General features: G+C 43.4%; 1 protein-coding gene across 5 annotated transcripts in view; it reads left to right on the top strand.

The window, feature by feature from the left end:
- The window catches only part of LOC110509310 (collagen alpha-1(XI) chain), a 128,385-nt gene extending 115,443 nt beyond the window's left edge, over nucleotides 1-12,942 (top strand). The window contains exons 52-61 of one of the 5 annotated variants that reach the window (XM_036967664.1): nucleotides 12-65; nucleotides 440-547; nucleotides 762-851; nucleotides 976-1,029; nucleotides 1,268-1,532; nucleotides 1,973-2,085; nucleotides 6,149-6,217; nucleotides 6,292-6,360; nucleotides 9,978-10,211; nucleotides 10,331-12,942. In XM_036967664.1, the coding sequence (XP_036823559.1) occupies nucleotides 12-65; nucleotides 440-547; nucleotides 762-851; nucleotides 976-1,029; nucleotides 1,268-1,532; nucleotides 1,973-2,085; nucleotides 6,149-6,217; nucleotides 6,292-6,360; nucleotides 9,978-10,211; nucleotides 10,331-10,477 (1,203 nt within the window). In that variant the 3' untranslated portion in view covers nucleotides 10,478-12,942. Of the gene's footprint in view, nucleotides 1-11; nucleotides 66-439; nucleotides 548-761; nucleotides 852-975; nucleotides 1,030-1,267; nucleotides 1,533-1,972; nucleotides 2,086-6,148; nucleotides 6,218-6,291; nucleotides 6,380-6,415; nucleotides 7,559-9,977; nucleotides 10,212-10,330 lie in introns of those variants that run through there. The other 4 variants (XM_036967666.1, XM_036967665.1, XM_036967667.1 and 1 more) reach the window with 4 other exon arrangements.
- Nucleotides 12,943-13,888: the final 946 nt, after the last annotated feature.

Genomic DNA, 13,888 nt, shown 5'->3' with positions numbered 1-13,888 from the left:
CTCCCTCGCAGGGTCCTCCAGGATTACCCGGTTTGAAGGGAGACTCTGGTATTAAGGGTGAAAAGGTGAGCCCCCTCTTTCAACACATTATTGACCACATGTTGTACACTGTTGTACAGTGAAATATTGACCTGTTGCATGCATGGCTGAATATCACATATGGGATTGATCTTCCACAGTTAATGAGGTTGATGTCTAATAGCCCACAGGGATACAAGTATAGAGATGCTGTATAATGCATACCTTACACATTCACGTTAATGATGACTGACTGCTTTGTGTTCAAACCTATCGATTGTTTATCTGGTATCAGCTCCAGAGCAGTGAGTCATCACACTAATGATGTAAGGTTGGCAGAGAGACAGACGTGAGTAATTCGATGTTTGATTGATTATTGAAGTACGTTTGTTGATCCGTATGTTTCTGACACCCTCCTCAGGGCCACCCTGGTCTTATCGGTTTGATCGGGCCCCCAGGTGAGCAGGGAGAAAAGGGTGACAGAGGTCTGCCAGGCCCCCAGGGAACATCAGGACCCAAAGGAGACAATGTGAGAACACCCCCAACTCAAATAACATGTAATATTAGAACAAGAAGGACATTAGTTAACCTAATAGTTACATGTTTTAGTTTGGTCGGGCAGATAGTGGATCATATCAAGTCGTTAAACAGCACCGTAAAATGTTTGATCACAAAATAATGACAATAAGGACACTTTTTTTCACCCTCTCTCCTTCCTCTCTATCCTCCCTCTCTCTCTCCAGGGTATTGCTGGCCCCTCAGGTCCTCTTGGTCCCCTGGGACCCCCAGGATTACCTGGTCCTCCTGGACCTAAAGGAGCTAAGGGATCATCGGTAAGTGTCCCCGACCAACCACCATGTCCCTCTCTAAACCATGTCACACTGTCCCCTCTTAGCCATGTCCTACTATACATAGAGGCTGTGTGTATGACGCTGTGTTGTGCTCTGTCTTCCTCAGGGTCAAACTGGTCCCAAGGGAGAGACTGGTGTTCCTGGACAACCAGGGCCTCCTGTAAGTTGTCGCCACGATTGTGTGACGTCATTACATATTGTTGTTTTATAGTTCCATATGTTGTATGTGTTACTTTACGGAAACTATATGCACAATTATTCATTGAGTAAACTGAACTTTGCTATATGACGGTTTAGAATACAATAGTATGCTCCCACTTAAAACCACTCTCTTCTTCCACTCTTGTCACCTCCTTCCCTCCTCCTCTCCCCCTCTCTCTCCTTCTCCACCTCCACAGGGTCCTCCCGGTGATGTCATCCACCCGCTGCCCATGCAGTCGAATCCCAAGAGGAGCCGCAGGAACATCGACGCCAGCCAGATGATGGACGAGGCCAACGCCGATGCCAACTACAAAGACTACGACGACGGCATGGAGGAGATCTTCGGATCCCTCAACTCCCTCAAGCTGGAGATCGAGCAGATGAAGCACCCGCTGGGAACGCAGAGCAACCCTGCCCGCACCTGCAAGGACCTGCAACTCTGCCACCCCGACTTCCCCGATGGTGGGCATGGAAAATCTGAAATTCCCAATCTGACGTGCTCTGATTGTGTTCTGTTAATACATGACGTTAATAAGTCTTTGGGTGATATAGTCCAGGAGTAATCTGAAAAAGACGCCCAGAGCACGTTGTCGAGCATCTATCTTAGACAAGTGTGTAGGATGTCAATGCCAAGGGTCAAGTGTCATTACAGTGGACTTAAGTGGGATAGAGAAATAGGATTAGCCATCAATAATGTCTTTGATGATATTTCCTGTCGTCGCAGTGTAAGTGGGCTAAAGAGTATACCCTCTCTTGAAGGCTAAATCATGCTCATTTAAACATTGAATGACCTCTGATGAAAACGTTTCTAATTGTTAAGGTTCCGTCCTTTCCCCCCTCTCCTTCCCTCTTCGCCTTTTTCTCCCTCCCCCCTCCCACTCCCTATTTTTGGTCGTTTTCAGGTGAATACTGGATCGACCCCAACCAGGGTTGCTCGAGGGACTCGTTCAAGGTCCACTGTAATTTCACAGCAGGAGGAGAGAGCTGCATCTACCCTGACAAGAAGTCTGAAGGGGTAAGTCATGGTGCTTTTACATACAGAACTGGTCAAATGGTCACATTTTGAGAGCCAGTGATAGAAATTCAATGGGAGAACATGCTTAAAATGAACGCTTACACATTTTAAAGGTTTTAGTTGATATAATGAGGGAAATACACATTCTTAAAAGCAGGCATGATGGCCTCCTGAGTGGTGCAGTGCTAGCTGTGTCACTAGAGATCCTGGTTCAAGTCCAGGCTCTGTCGCAGCCGGCCGCGACTGGGAGACCCACGGGGCAGCGCACAATTGGCCCAGTGTCGTCCGGGTTAGGGGAGGGTTTAGCCGGCAGGGATGTTCTTGTCCCATCGTGCACTAGCGACTCCTGTGGCGGGCCGGGCACAGTGCTTGTTGACACGGTCGCCAGGTGTACGGTGTTTCCTCTGACACATTGGTGCGGCTGGTTTCCGGGTTAAGTGGGCATTGTGTCAAGAAGCGGTACGCCTTGGCTGGGTTGGGTTTCGGAGGACGCACGGCTCTCGACCTTCGCCTCTCCCGAGTCCGTACGGGAGTTGCAGCAATGAGACAAGACTGTAACTACCAATTAGATACCACGAAATTGGGGAGAAAAAAGGGTAAAAAGAAATACAAATAAAAGCTGGCATGATGATATTTCTGGTTGATTGAAATAGTGTGTTTAATTTGTGTTGTATCTACAATGTAGATGTGTATGTTGTGTATGATGTGTATGATGTGTATGATGTGGATAAGTGAATGTAATTGTTCTTCTTCCCAGAGCCCAGGAAAACTACCTTGCATATAAATCATATATACCTCTCTTTTGACAGTACTGCATAATCACATAACACCTCCTCCTGTGCCTACACACATCATGTTTCATCATTACCTTACTGGCATGGGTGTAATATCAAGAGGATCCTCCAAGCCCCTAGGGGGCAGTCACTCCCATGTAAGATGCTTGGTGTTGCACACTGCTGACGTCATGAGTTCAATGAATATATTTGGGGCAGTCACTCACTGTCAACGGAGAGTCAACTATTCACACACATGCACGTACCATCACACACCGGTGTATAAACACATCCGTTTTGCCATGCCATCCTCTAGTTAAGTGTCAGTAGCTTAGTGTTGTGCCTGGCCCAAACGCTTGTAATAGGTTAAGGCAGGTTACAGGCACCCAGAGAGGATTCTGCTGGATGATTATGCATGGAGAACAGGAGAGGAGATGAGAGACGAGGAGGAGAGGAGAAGTAAAACACAGGAAAGTTTGTCAGTGACAGGTCAGGGAGATCTGTAATGGCTTTCTGCTACAGGACATGTTAACGATTTGCTGGCACGCTGAGGCACAGAGGAGCAGGAGTTTGCATAAGTTCAGAATAATGAACCTGCCTTTTTATAGCCAGGGAGAGCGATGGGCCAGTGGGATGGTTTCGTTGGTGTAGAGTGGAGAGAGAGAGAGGACATATGAGAAGAGGCCCTGACATTGACATACACACATGTGGGCACCTGCGCATGCACACACACACCCTCTCTCTCTCCTTCCCTGCTAGCCTGAGACACTATATCCCTAGATAGATAGATAGATAGATATATAGATAGATAGATAGATGGATAGCAGAGGGGGAAAAAAGAGTCAAGCTCAAATCAAAGTTACGTTTTTTTGTTTTTTGCGTGAACAAGCGTGGACACGCTGGAATTTGAATGCACTGTAGTGAATAAGAGAAAATGCACTTCAAATTTGAAAGCAAGTCTATTTTCCTTGTGTCTACGCGAAGCAATGCTGGTAAAGTGAGCGGATAAATAGCCAGAAAATAAACTTTGTGAATTGTTATGTCTGGAATTGTGACACACCTATATAAACTCGGCAAAAAAAGTAACGCCCCTTTTTCAGGACCCTGTCATTCAAAGATAATTCGTAAAATTCCAAATAACTTCACAGATCTTCATTGTAAAGGGTTTAAACACTGTTTCCCATAAACAATTAATGAACATGCACCTGTGGAATGGTGACACTAACAGCTTACAGACGGTAGGCAATTAAGGTAACAGTTATGAAAACTTAGGACACTAAAGAGGCCTTTCTACTGACTCTGAACAACACCAAAAGAAAGATAATCCCTGCTCATCTGCGTGAACGTGCGTTAGGCATGCTGCAAGGAGGCATGAGGACTGCAGATGTGGACAGGGCATAAATTGCAATGTCCGTACTGTGAGACGCCTAAGAACGCACTACAGGGAGACATGATGGACAGCTGATCGTCCTCGCAGTGGTAGACCAAGTGCAACAACACATGCACAGGATCGATACATCCGAACATCACACCTGCGGGACAGGTACAGGATGGCAACAACAACTGCCCGAGTTACACCAGGAACGCACAATCCCTCCATTAGTGCTCAGACTGTCCGCAATAGTCTTGAGAGAGGCTGGACTGAGGGCTTGTAGGCCTGTTGTAAGGCAGGTCCTCACCAGACATCACTGGCAACAACGTCGCCTATGGGCACAAACCCACCGTCGCTGGACCAGACAGGACTGGCAAAAAGTGCAAGTCACGGTATTGTCTCACCAGGGGTGATGGTCGGATTCGCGTTTATCGTCGAAGGAATGAGCGTTACACCGAGGCCTGTACACTGGTGAGGGATCTATTTGGAGGTGGAGGGTCCATCATGGTCTTTGTGTCACATCACCATCGGACTGAGATTGTTGTCATTGCAATCTCAACGCTGTGCGTTACAGGGAAGACATCCTCCTCCCTCATGTGGTACCCTTCCTGCAGGCGCATCCTGACATGACCCTCCAGCATGACAATGCCACCAGCCATACTGCTCGTTCTGTGACTGATTTCCTGCAAGACAGGGATGTCAGTGTTCTGCCATGGCCATCGAAGAGCCCGGATCTCAATCCCATTGAGCACGTCTGGGACCTGTTGGATCGGAGGGTGAGGGCTAGGGCCATTCCCCCCAGAAATGTCTGACAATTAAGTTGGCATACGCTATGCAGTGTATGTGAATTCAAGCTCTACTCTCGCACGCAAATTGTGACACCATTGACGGTTTCCGTTTTAGAAGTAGATTGTATCAGTTCTCTCCCCCAGTGTGCCCGCGCCAAACTGAAGGTCCCTTTCAAAACAGCATGGTGTGTGTTTAATGTATGCTGTCTCCCAGCGTTAATTGATCTCCAGCTGAACATTCATGAACACATTAAGGCGTTGATGACAAGCCTTGTATAAACCCTGCATCAGACTCATCTAGCTCATTACTGAGCTAGCCATAATATTCAAATGATTGTTGTTTGAATAAGTCCGTCACACTGGAGTACTACTGGCCATTTAGTCTGATACAGATCTTAATGGGGAAAAAACAAAGATAATTATTGGTGGTTATAAAGAACCAAAAGCTGAACAGAATTTAAAAAATATATATAATTCTAGATGTTTTACAGCTTTTAAATTGAAAGGTGACTTATTGTTGGCTCTACAGTGAAAGCTTAACTGGCTTTAAATGAAAACCATAAAAACAAGCCACCTACTGTACTTGTCTCATCATAAACAGCAGAAGCTTAAACCATAATGTATAGTCACTTCTGTATGGTTGTAGAGCAAAACACTTAGCAGAAGGGAAAATGGGGCATCTGTAAGGCTTTCCCTTGGAGGCTAACGGCTGCATCCGAAATGGCACCTTTATTGCCTTGATAGTGCACTACCCTGGTAATGCACTATAAAGGGAATAGGGTGTCATTTGAGATGCAGCCAATGTCTCCTAACTAATCACTGTGTACTCATTAATATATTATCAGTAATTAGCTGCCAGACAATGTTTATACAAAACGCCATAATGGCTTACTAAGCCTAAGGTCTTTTACACTGTTCTGGGCTGTTCGGTGTCACCCGATACTCCTGCAGGTCTGGCAGACGCTACGGAGAGCCACGGAAACGAGGGAGGGGAGGGGGAGACGAATGAGGGATGAAGCATTTCTTTTTTTCAGGAGGCTGTTCTTACTGTTTTTCTTTCTTTAACCTTCATTTTTTCTCCTCCTCCTCCTCCTCCTCTTCCCCCCTGTTTCGCTCCCTCCGTACCCCAGACTAGGCTCACATCCTGGGTAAAGGAGATCCCTGGCTCCTGGTTCAGTGAATTCAAACGTGGTAAACTGGTAAGCCCCCCTGACGCCCCCCTTCCCCCCGTCCCCTTCCCTTTTTCCTGAACAGCTCATCTCATATTTTACAGAGCAAAATGGCAAAATGGCCCAAAGACGCCCCAGGTTCTTGGTATAGTCGCTACAAGCGAGGTTCCATGGTAAGTGGCACGCCCGCAGGTCTCTGGAGGCCCAGCAAGAGTGACTCCTTGCTGGGTCTCTGAGGGCCTAAGGGCCCTGCATGGTTCTGGTTCTGGTACTGGTCAGTACTGGTTCTGCATGGATCCTGTACTGGTTGGTACTCGTCTCTGACTGGCACTCTGGCTTGTGGTTGTGGCGACACTGCTCTGCATGGTTCAGCATGATCAATCTCAGCTCACCTTCAGTAAGACACAGCTGTAGGTGAAGGCTCATCCCAGAATAGAGGGAGACAGAGTTGGTGGAGCAGACACACACACAGACATTCTTTACCATGGCAACTGGTAGAAACGTCAATAGAAACGTCAATAGAAAAAGGTAAGTGTAGTACAAAAGTTTTTAACTGTTGCCATGGAAAGGTATGACTGTAAATGCATCCACTCAACCTGACTACCTCTGAAGTTGGAGAGCGTCACCTAGAAGTGACTGAGTGACTTGACAGTCTCCTAGTTAGACACACATTTTACATTTAAACACAGTAACAACAACTACTCCTATTGACCTCTGCATTTTCCAGTTGACTCAGATGCATACTGTATAAATACATACCTATTCATAAATAGGTATGCATCTATAGTGAAAGCTACTCACAGGAGAGTGATTAGAAACCATTTTGTTCCTGCTACACTCATTTCACACACTCACTTCCTCATTCACTTCCTCATTCACTCTCACATCAGGATTACGATAGGCAACAACACAGATTCAATGTGAACAGGTGAACAAAGGTCAGTCACTCAGTCACTCTCCCAGGGGCTTTTGGGTACTCTGCCACTTTTGACTTGCGGCTGTGGTGAAGAGGTAATGTTTCCATGGCGATGTAGCGCAGGTTCTACACGCTGATTCTGCGGGGGGGAGACAGACAGGAGCAGGGGAGGACCTACCGAGATCCTCTCTGAGTACTTGGAAACTCACAAAGGTGAGGGGTACTACTCCCTTTAGGAGCCACTGATGAACAGACACTCATACTAGACATAATGGACATAGTTATCATCCTATTCATATTTCCAAACTCCCTATATGGCCACCTTGTGAGTGCTTGAAAATATATATAAACGCAACATACATCAATTTCAAAGATTTTACTGAGTTACAGTTCATATAAGGAAATTAGTCATTTGAAATAAATAAATGAGGCCCTAATCTATGGATTTCAAATGACTGGGCAGGGGTGGAGCCATGGGTGGGCCTACGCCCTCCACCCACTGGAGAGCCAGGCCTAGCCAATCAGAATTAGTTTTCCCCCACAAAAAGGCTTCATTACAGACAGAAATACTCCTCAGTTTCATCAGCTGTCCGGGTGGCTGGTCTCAGATGATCCTGCAGGTGAAGAAGCCAGCACAAGTTGCACCTGTGTAATTTGACCTTAATTTAACTAGGCGAGCCAATTAAGAACAAATTCTTATTTACAAAGACAGCCTACCCTGGCCAGCCCTGGATGATGCTGGGCCAGTTGTGCGCCACCCTATGGGACTCCCAATCACAGCCGGTTGTGATACAGTCTGGAATTGAACCAGGTTCTGTAGTCACATCTCCTAGTACTGAGATGCAGTGCCTTAAACCGCTGTGCCACTCGGGAGCCCACCCAGTGATCATGCTGTTTATTCAGCTTCTTGATATACCACCCTTGTCAAGTGGATGGATTATCTTGCCAAAGGAGAAATGATCCCTAAAAGGGATGTAAACAAATTTGTACACAAAATGTGAGAGAAATAAGTGTTTTGTTCATATGGAACATTTCTGGGATTGTTTATTTCAGCTTATGAAACGTGGGACCAACACTTTACATGTTGCGTTTATATTTTTGTTCAGTATACAACATGTACATAGGATTTGATTACTTCCTTCTCATGGTCATTTGTAATGTCCATTGTTGTCCAGTTTGTATTTGTGTGAGAATATCTATACACACACACACAAAACACACACATCAGTGGCTCCCTTCTCCTACTGCATGGCATGGGCGTTGCATGCGCTTGGCTCTTGGTCTCAGTCAGTCCTGTTTGTCTGAAAGAAGAAGAGAACCCTGTGGAACTGATGGTGGAACACTGCGGGTTGGTATGGAAACGGATCTCCACCGTAATAGTTCAGTGGCATCACACCGAAGACTGATGTTACCACGTTGTTACCTTGACAGATCATCAGTCGCTATTAGTAACCATTAGAGCCAAACTACATTTGTTTAGTATTCACATAAACAAGGCGAATTAGGCAAATTCTACATTTCACAAACCGATTTAACTAAAGCATTATTTATTTCATTAAGACAATTATGTTTGTGCATAATGTTTTATATTTCCTAATGAGCTTGTTTCAAAAACAGAGAATGTCCATTTCCTTGATAAAAGCTCAAATGTTTAATTGCGGATACAGTGGCTTCTCGATTGAGAGTTACAGTATATCGTCACTTGTTCATTGCTTGTAGACTGCTATTCCTACAGAACCATTGTAATCTTTCAGCAGAGAATAAGTCAGTCAGTATCTAAGGCCCCAGAGTCTGTGGATTAGAGCTCATGTTGTAACCCCTGTCTGCCTTGCTGTTTCTCAGACACGAGCTTACTCCTAGAGCCCCAGACAGTCAGACAGAGCCCATAATACAGCAACCCTCTCCATCCCTCCCAAAAGTGGGTGACGATGGCCCATATAGTTCACTCTAAAGGAGGTAACTGGGATACCGACCTCTGATATATATACCCCCCCCCACCTGATTATGTCGTCTGAGGAATCGAGACGATGTCCTACTCCTGTAGCGCCACTGTGAATTATGGGTAATGAAGCGTAACATGCTTTCTGGAGACGCGCCGGACGTTGTTGATCTCCTTAACCATAACCCCCCCCCTCTCCCCCGAGCAGCAGTGAAAGATGGGACGAATGCGCGTCGCGGCCCACTACACCGACCTAATTGACATCCACAATTCTGTTAGGCCAGCTAGTAGCATTGGAGAGGGAGAGGCAAGGAATGTTGACCTGTTTGAGTGACGTTGTGTCACTCAAACAGGCGCTGTGACGCTGTGTCAACAACACAGCGCTGCTGCAGACACCTGCAGTTGTTAAAGGCTGCTGTCTGCAAACGATGACGACGACACTCATTTTACATATGAGTCATTTGGCAAACGCTCTTATCCAGAGCAACTTACAGTTAGTGCATTCATCTTAAGATAGCTAGGTGAGACAACCACATATAACAGTCCAAGTAAGTACAATGTCAGTGCTAGTAGGAAAAGACAAGTGCAAGGGTTATGTATCCATTTCTTTTTAAGACACTTTTGCAGTAGCTGTCGAAAATTAGATTTCACTGATAAAAAATAAACCCAAACGAGACACCTCACAGTACATGAGAACAGTGTTGTGTAGGCTTCAGTGTTCTTGTTAGAGAATATACAGTAAAGCAACATTGTGTCTGAAATGGCACCCTATTCTATAAATAATGCACTACTTTGGATCAGCACACTGCTCAAAAGTAGTGCACTATTTCAGATGCACACAAGCACCAATAGTATGTATGTATGTATAGTGTCTGTATTAGTCCCCAGTGTCTGTTCTGGCCTAGACCCTTTATCCCCTCTCCCTCCATCTGTAGCTCTCCTACGTGGACGCTGAGGGCAACCCCATCGGCGTGGTCCAGATGACTTTCCTGCGGCTGCTTAGCGCAGCCGCCCGCCAGAACCTAACCTACAACTGCTACCAGTCAGTGGCCTGGCACGACCAGGACGGGGACTCGTACGACAAGGCCATCCGCTTCCTGGGGTCCAATGATGAGGAGATGTCCTACGACAATAACCCCTACATCAGAGCCGTGGTGGACGGCTGTGCGGTGAGTGGCTGGAAGTTTGTGTGTGTCTTAGGGGTGTGTGTAAGGGTAAGGATATGTGTGGGTGAAATGTTCTTAGCACCGAAGCACTTTCTCACAATGTCCCTCTCTCTGTTTTCCAGTTGAAAAAGGGCTATGAAAAGACAGTACTTGAGATCAACACACCAAAGGTGGAACAGGTGCCTTTTGTTGACATAATGTTCAATGATTTCGGCGGAGCCACGCAGAAGTTTGGATTCGAAGTGGGTCCTGTCTGTTTCGTCGGCTAAGACTGTTTACTGAACAAAATGGAGAAAATAAACAGCATATTTGTTTTGTCAAAAACAAAACACATGAAATGAATAGGACAATTTTTATTTGTGTAAAACATTCTGTGTTCAATAGCAACAAGTATGAATAAAATACAAAAATTCAAGATGAGAATACTAGAATACATTTCTGTAGGATTTCGTGAGAAATAATTAAAAGAAAGAGCAACCTTGCAACCTCAGTGTGCCTTCTCTATCACATGCAAGTTTTGAAACTGGATAAGTTAGATACTACCGACCCCTATCTTCACCCCTGACCCGTATCTCCGACCCGAAACCTCCACCCGCTCCCAGTGCACTTGATGTAGATCCAGTCTGCCTGTCCAACGCACCCGAGGCAAACCTTTACCTGGAATTCCACTGGGTTCAGAAGATTGCCATGGACTCCATCCCATTTGGCAGTTTGCTTCATTGTTTTGTTTTGATCTCTGTTTTTATTATTTTTTAAATCTCCCTCTTATCTCCCGCTTTGAATATTTTATTAATTGGTTCATTCATTCGTTCATTCATTCATTTCTAAAAAGCTTTGTTTTGTGCATAATTGTCTCGCCGTTCTTCTGAATGGAGCTTATATATATAAATATATATAAATATTTTTTGTTATGTTTGTAAGTACTTTCTGTATATTTTTCCAGGTAATGTTGATTGATTCTGGCTTCAAAACGTGCATGTGACCTTTTAGGAAATGATGGTTATTGGACTACATCAAATTTGCAGATCCTGAAGTGAGGAATTGAATGTGTAAATTGGAGAATAGATGAGGAATGCTTGTCTTGTTGCTGGTTGTGAATCACGCCTAATTGTAATTTAAGAACCGAATGAAAATAAAAGTTGGAGAAAAAAAAACTCTGCATTACTAAATGAGAGTTGATTTGTAGAAAACAAAATGTGTCAAGAAAAAAAATTACACAGAAATATTCCTCCTCTCCTTGTGTCCTCCTGAACGAAGTGCCTATTTTGGTGGCATTTGGAGATTTTATTAACTTAATCAACCGTCTTTTTTACATCATTTTTCTCCCCAATACTTCACTATCTCTGATCTATCAACCTATATATGCAACGTGACATGTCACATTTCAATGAAGCACAGGAAATCAAGACTTAGGTGCTATTTTCTCTCCTCTGTGGTGCTATGATATTTTCTAGTTTGTTATTTTGAAAGTACAGTCATCTGATTGGTGATGTTAACCTGTCACCATGACTACCCTTTCTGCCTCTGACCCTCTTAGCCATTACCTCTGGCCAAATAACATCTTCACTGCATTCTTATTTATGTCCAGGGGTGTTTTAATGCATGCCAGTTTGCTTCATATTCATTCATAGATCAATGCAGTATATTATTTGATGTACTTCTCTGCTTCCAAAGCCCACTTAGTAACTACTCAACCAGTGTCTGATCATACTGCAATTTACTTAGAATGTGTTAATTGAAATAAGATTGTACTCGAATGCCAAATGTGGGTCTAATTTATCTAACTTTCTTAGATGTCTTTAAAAAAGAAAGAAAGTAGAAGCAATACTGCAATATTTCCATATCATGGTTCCAAGACTTGGTGCATTTTGTGAATGGATCTCAGTGATTGGTGTTGTATTGGATCATCTTTTTCCACTTCGTCAAGCTTTTTCATGCTTTCCTTTTTCAGGGGTGGGGTGGAGGTGACTGGTTTGGTACCTGAAATCCTCAACTCTCTTACCAAAGGTTTTGTTTATACATAGCTTTAAGTTTCTAGAGGGCCAAGAATCGATTACATAGTTTGAAATCCACTATTTTTTTTTTTTCAAATGATGATTAAAATCAGATGTGTCATATAAAAGAAAAACATCTAAAAATATTTTAAAAATTAATTAATAAAAGGAAAAATGTAGTTTATTGTTCATCAGATTAGCCAGTTTAAAGGAAGAAAAGCCAGATGAAAAGCTTGTTTTTGTATTGTTCTGATTTACCTGTTGGTTTACTTCCTTTAGCCCCTAGTTATCCCCTTTGTACAAACTATGCACTCTGCCTGCTTTTTACCACTACAACATCATCACTTTTTACTGTCCTGCATAAGTAGCTTGATTTTTGTTAAGTTTGACCGTTTTTACCTTCTAGATATGTGACTTGAAACATTTCTGTTAAAATAGCTGAATACACTTATTGATAATCGTTTTAAAATTTTCATTTCGATAAATCATGCCAAATGTAACATTTTTGCTCTCAATACAAGGACAAAACAATTTTGTAAATTTTCAGAACCAGCAGTCAATAAAGTTTTTTGTTTTTGTTTTTTTTGTTTTACCTTTGTCTGTTCATTCATTTGTTTTTACGGTCTTGTCAAACCTGTGTAAGAGAGGATAGGAGATGGTGTTTTTGTCAATAAATTCAAGTTTACTGTGGCCACCCACTCTTGTATGTCTTTTGAAGCATTAAAACCTATCTGTATGCATGAAATTGTAAGGTTTTCTTCTCTTGTTGTTATACTTTAGAAAGACATGATCTCCAACCCACTTTTTTTAATAGAAAAATACGTACATTTGCAAAAATCTATGCTAAATTGAAAACGGTCATGTCCATAATTGTGAAGTGTAGAGAGAATGCTAATATTGTAATTCTCTACCTAAAGCCAATGTTCATTTGTAGGATATGTATTATATTATTGAAAAAATACATGTACATTGATACCATAGTGTTACTGGAAGGCCCCCTCTTTATCTCAGAAACAGAGATGTACCGTTAATTGGTTTTTAGTCAATATTTGCCACTTGGGTTATGGTAGCCTACCCTGATCCAAAACTCCAGATAAATGGGATTTGGAGAAAATAAATTAATGTTTTCTCATTCTTTTACAGATTGACTTTCATCAACTCTGCGTACAGAGTTAGATGGGGAATATTTTAAGTTTTTAGCAATAGCTGTTGATTTTAGAATCCACAGTTAAGGCTCTTTTCAGTCCGTAGCGCTGAAGGACATTTATACCGCGATTGAAAATGAAAGGCAATGTTCTCGCGGTCACGGAGGCTGCATTCATGGTAATAGCTGTACATGTCAGCTCATCGGAAATATCCTTAATATTTTTGCGCGGATCTTCCACAATACTGATTGAGCCCTTAGAATAAGTTCTTGCAAAGCAAACCATGTTTATAGTAAGTGAAGTTCCACCATTTCTAAAATCCTTCTTCTGGCAATCTAATTACTTCTGAAAATCTTTGCTGTCTTAATGTGTTCCACCACCTCCACCCATCATTAGAATGCATTTGCATACACACACACATACAGTATGCAAAGGCTTCCAGGGACGTACTGTAGCTGGAGTGTACATGATATGTTTCTGCATGCATATTTGATGCAGTGTTTACAGGGTGGATGTATATGCATGCATAATACTGTATCTA

Source organism: Oncorhynchus mykiss, chromosome Y, assembly GCF_013265735.2.
Source record: "Oncorhynchus mykiss isolate Arlee chromosome Y, USDA_OmykA_1.1, whole genome shotgun sequence".
In the NCBI taxonomy this organism is placed as follows: domain Eukaryota; kingdom Metazoa; phylum Chordata; class Actinopteri; order Salmoniformes; family Salmonidae; genus Oncorhynchus; species Oncorhynchus mykiss.
The sequence above is the reverse complement of the archived record's forward strand: the minus strand, read 5'-3'. Positions and strand labels throughout refer to the sequence as shown.